The following is a 5,291-nucleotide window of genomic DNA, read 5'->3' as shown; positions in this document are numbered from 1 at the left end:
GCAACCAAGGGAACTGGACATCATTCTTCTCATCGTACTTCGGCGCACCATGCGGATGTAGCGTTTCAACCGGTTCCTTCTCTGACCTTAGTTTTTCTTTATGACCAAGAAATGGATTTTCCCCTTTGTTTGAGCTTTACTGAAAATGAATGAAGGAAAATTGACAACAGCCACCACCCTTGACAACAAACCCTCCCTTCCCCAGCCAGCATAAACCCCCACGACACTCGATCAACATATCCATATCTGACCATAAGCTTTCCACAAACTCCGCTTCAACAAAGCAAAGGAACCCCCGCAAACACTTCAACGGACAGCATTGTCGTGAATAGTTTCCCACAGCATTAACGAGCAATCCCAGATTTGTTGGAGGTGTTTATATCCTCCCCGCCCCCCCTTTTCTTTCCATGTCTCGCGCGAAAATTTTCGAAGCCGAGTGAATTACGCGAGGACTCTACGGCACACCTACCTAGATAAAGAGAAAGAGATCTCAGCTTCAAATCAAATTCACCCTCACTCTCCCCAGATCCACCCCTCCTCTCAACTCCTCCTCTTCCGCAAACCCAGCAACCAAACCCCCCACTCCATCGTCCCCGGAGACACAAAACCCCCGCTCCGCCCATCCTTCGTCCAACCAACACAACAAGCAAGCAAAGCACAGGAAATGCATGCGTGGTGAACTACCAATGTGTGGATTGTGGAAAGGAGATTTGTGTACCCTGCTTTCTGTTGTTTTCTTCCCTTTTTTTTTTCCCGGAGAAATTGTCCAAGACATCGGTAGTTCCCGTTTGTGCTATTATAGTTGTAAAAGATGGTAATGAGACGGAGGTTGGCGATAAAAGATGGAGGTTAGTGAGAAAATAGAGGTTAGTAATAAAAATAGAAATTGGTAATAAAACGGAAGTTAGTAATAAAACAAAAATTAGTAATAAAAAGAAAGTCAGTAATAAAACGGAAGTTAGCAATAAAAACGAAAGTTAGTAATAAAAAGAAAGTCAGTAATAAAACGGAAGTTAGCAATAAAAACGAAAGTTAGTAATGAAATAGAAATTGGTAATAAACCAAAAATTAGCAATAAAACGGAGGTCAATAACAAAATTAATTAAAAACAATAAGTAGAAAAAAAAAAGAACAAAAGAAAAAAAAATAGGGATTAAAAGGGAAAATAAAGCCGTAAATCAATTCATTAGACTTATCTCCTCCGGCGCCGATGATGCATGCAATGCTTTCCTCCCCTTCCCTTCTTGAAATAAGGTAGGGTAGGATTATGATACAAATCTCCCCCTTCTTCCGCCTCCTTCCCAACTCTCAGGACATAACAATGTGTCTAACAACCCAATCCGCACAAAGGTATAAAACACTCTTTTCAAACGCTCACAGAGCAATCAATCCATCAATTACCCCTCCCTCCCTTCCTCCCTCTCCTCACCACCGCTCAAAAGAAAAGACACAAGGTATATCCCCCACCACCAAAACTCAAACCAGAATATATACAAATCCCCTCCCTCCATCCCCTCCCTCACCTACAACCCCCCATAAAGCTCGATCCTCCGCCTCGGTAACTGCGCCTCCTCCCTCCCTTCCCACCTCTTCTTACTCCCTGTACTCGAGCTCGAGCTCGAATTCCCCATCCCGCCCACGGTCCCATTACCCACGTTCACCGTAAGACTAATCAAATCAACCACATTCCCGTTCCCCAAACTGATGTTTCGAGCTGCCATATTAGTAAAGGCTTGCACCTCGAAGAATTTCTGGAGCGCTGATTGGGCGGTTATCGCTGCGTTGAGTTGTTCCTGCTGGAGGATATACAGGACCGCCACTCTGGAGAAATCGAGGACCGTGGTGGTGATGTTGAACACATCTGTTGGGTTCGTGGTCGTTGTCGACGCGGAGGAAGATGTGGTGGTGGTAGAGGAGGAAGAAGGTGAGGAGGTAGAAGAAGGGTGGTAATAAGATGACGAAGAATCGTAGATAATCCCATCAGAAGTAGCAATCGACCACGCCGCACTACTCGTCGTATCACCTCTCCTCCTCATCGCCGAGCCCTGGAACGTCACCAACGCATTCTCCGACGCGCAGGTCAGATTTGCGTTATTGAAACGTGCGATGATGGTGCTTTCCGACAACGGGATGGAGAAATTAGATTGAGCGTCGGAAATGAGGCGTGTTATGGCGTCGCCTAGTGTGACGTTTGTGAGATTCGAGCCGGAGAGCGAGGTTGTCGTACAGCCTGTCGCATTGGCGGTCGTGCAAGTGGTGCCCGTGAAGCCGTTCGTACAAATACAAGCGCAGGACCCATCATCGATGACTGAGGTGCCGCCATTCTTGCACGCCGTCGCGGTATTCGCTTCGCATTGCTGGAGAGCGGAGGTCGTAGCCGTTGCGGCGGACGTCGATTTGGGTTTATGGAAGACGAGGAGTTCGAGGGGGACGACCACGGCTGCGGCGATGATTATTAGGAGGATTAGGAGCACGATTAGAAATCCCCAGCACGGTAAGCCGCAGCAGCGACGCTTCTTCTTCGATCTTCCTGAATCTTGGCCTACGCCTGCTGATGGGTCGTAGGGTGAGGGCCATGATGATACTGGGCGAACGGGAGTTCCACCTCGGACGGGGGTTGCGACACCGGGTGGTGGGAAAGCGGCCAGCATACCCGAGAGACCAGATTTGTGCTTCTCGTCCTCAGATACTTTGACAGTTAGCGACAACATCAAGAGAGAGGATATCAATACTTACAGCCGATTTCCTTGTCTTTGGCCAGGTCATTGTCACTTGGCCAATCGTTCAATGCCATTCGACTCGCTGGCCTCTTCCCTCGATCCATCATTGCTGCTAACCTCGTTGCTCGTCTGATCAGATCCGGTAAACTCGTCAAACTTCCTCTCGCCTCCGCATCACGAACAGCATCCATGTCCAGACGAGGCGGTCTTCGAATCGCAGACAATCTGCTGAAGCCAGGACTAGGTGTTCGAGTGGGCGATGGTCCAGGTTGCAGTGCACTCGCCGCATTATAAGCTCCAAGCATCTCGGCGGCCTTGGGATCCGAACGGTTAGCAACATATGCAGGAGCAGCTTCGTTTGTCGTTACAGCTCTCGCAATCGTTGGCACGGTCTCTTCCGACGACGTAGACGACTTGTCTATAAAACCGGTTCCCGTGGCGAGCGGTGAGTTGACATTTCCAATGATGGGCCACACCGTCTCCCGTTGTCCATTCTCGCCATTCTTTGAAGCTACAAGACCTGTTGTCGGACCTCCTACACCTGCGATAACTCCCATCTTCTCTAGTTTCGACATTTGCTGAGGCACTACTTGCGGTCGCACCGCTGGCTCAACTTTGTCTGAACTCCTGGTCGTTATCATCGAAGGTTTTGCGCGTCGTCCAAAACTCGCGCTTCGTATTAATCCTCGATCGTCACTATCATCCCCATTCGACTCCCTCGATTCACGACCCTCCTCGATTGGGGAACCGAATCCTCTCTCCACCCTCCTGAAGTCTGGACTGTCTCCATCATACACCTCCTCGTCCTCATAATCATCCTCATCATATCGTGGCGAATCCGATCCCCAACTCGTTGGCATCGCAGCACTCGACGCATAAGATTGATGCGAAGGGACCGTTCGGGGACTCTCTTCTGGGATTGGTGACACAAACGAAGCCTGCGAGTAATATGATGATGCGCCACGTCGTGATGACGGCGGAGGTCCGAGGTTGGCACTCCTTCGGGGTGGACCAGAATTCGGCATTGGTACAGGAAAATCGGGAATTGATCCAACAGATGATAACGTCGAAGGTCGGGATGACTGTGTCATGGGAGAAGCAACAATCGGTGAGATAACATCATCCTCCTCGTACCCTCTGTTCTGTCCTTGTTGTGGTATGTACTGAAAGGAAGGCGTAGGATCTTGTAATCGTGAAGCATCAAGCATAGACGGTACGTGGCTGGGTCGTGGCGGTCGTTGTGGTGGCACACCTCGACCCGGAGGAGGTTGATACTGGGGATCTGGTCCCCCTTCAATGGTCGCCGCCAGCGGCCATTGTGGAACCTGGGTTGGTCGTGATATCGCAACCCCAATTGGGCCTTGACCACTTTTTGTCGAGACCAACGCTGGGGGCATTGGAGGTCGCATTCGAGGTGTTGGCGCATTGGGAGCCACTCTCGATTGATCATAAGGTCTCTGAGGCGGAGCGCGTGGTATTTGTGAAGGCATCTGTGGTGTGAGCCCGGCTTCGGCCATCTCTCTGGCTCTTCTCACCGAACCTCCTCCACCAGGCGACCTGGTTGGCGCAGGCCATTGCTGTTGACTCATTGGAACAACGTGAATTGAAAATTGAATATCGGGGTCGCCAGTCCCCAAGAAAGATAAGGGGTTTCGAGAAGTTCCCTCCTCGTGACCAATGACTCGGATCCTTTGCTTTATCGTGTTTGCATATGCATGAAGCCGTCTGACAAGGGATTACTATATGCGAACAGCCGTAAGTCGTTCAAACGAAATGGCTCCTGAGTCTTCCTGATACGAAAATATCGGCCAGTAAAGTGAGATGGGTGTTGGATTTGTGTGTGATGGTCCGGTTGGTTCCAAAATGGTACAAGAATCTGTCAAGAAAAAAAAAAGAGAGAGAGATCAGGAAGTGGTCGAACTTCGATGTCAGAATAGGAGCTGCTAAAGAGCGTGGTCGGTCGCTAGGATCCGAAAAGAGTAGACAAAGATTGAGCCTATATTGAAGAGTTGAATCGAATCAAGATTTGACGACGTCGCATCGCAGGATGCGATCACAATACTGAATCGAAACGGGCCGCGGTGACGGTTGACTGAAGTTGGTGATGGTACTCCCCCAACACTCTGAATCCTGCCAGAACTCGATTAGCAACCGAAGCACAACCTCTCATCCAAATGCAGTGAACAGCACAGCGAACACAAAGAGAAGTCGGTCGAGATCTGAGGGCCCGCTCATGACAGGAGAACGTGAGTGAGTGAGTACGTAGAGAAGAGGCGAACGAGGTACACCAGGTACGAAACCCAGACAGCAGGACTGCCCACTGAATGGTCAATTGGGACGGGCTGCGTTCGATGGAGACCCTGAGGCGAGCTTGGTCGGCAGGCTGATCCGATTGAGTGTCCCTTTCCCCTTCTCTCTGTTCTCCTGGAATACTTCACAGTCCCATTGCAGCGATGACTGAAAAAAAAGAAGGGTCGTTACATCTAGTGTTTCGAGAGCCTGCGGAAATCTCTCATGCGCAAACCACACCGTTTCCGGGAACCCCCCACCACTGGTTGTCTCTGTACCACC

General features: G+C 50.0%; 1 protein-coding gene across 1 annotated transcript; it reads right to left on the bottom strand.

Annotated features, from left to right (window-relative positions):
- Positions 1-1,523: 1,523 nt before the first annotated feature.
- On the bottom strand, positions 1,524-4,309 carry LY89DRAFT_736690 (uncharacterized protein; the record flags this gene model as incomplete). The annotated part of the gene is made up of 2 exons (XM_018220163.1): positions 1,524-2,689; positions 2,737-4,309. 2 exons carry the CDS (start codon positions 4,307-4,309, stop codon positions 1,524-1,526), a joined length of 2,739 nt encoding a protein of 912 aa, XP_018068040.1.
- Between the last annotated feature and the right edge of the window lie 982 nt (positions 4,310-5,291).

The sequence above is a fragment of the Mollisia scopiformis genome, assembly GCF_001500285.1.
Source record: "Mollisia scopiformis unplaced genomic scaffold LY89scaffold_18, whole genome shotgun sequence".
Lineage (NCBI taxonomy): Eukaryota > Fungi > Ascomycota > Leotiomycetes > Helotiales > Mollisiaceae > Mollisia > Mollisia scopiformis.
Note: the sequence above shows the minus strand (reverse complement) of the source record. Positions and strands in the feature narration are given on the sequence as shown.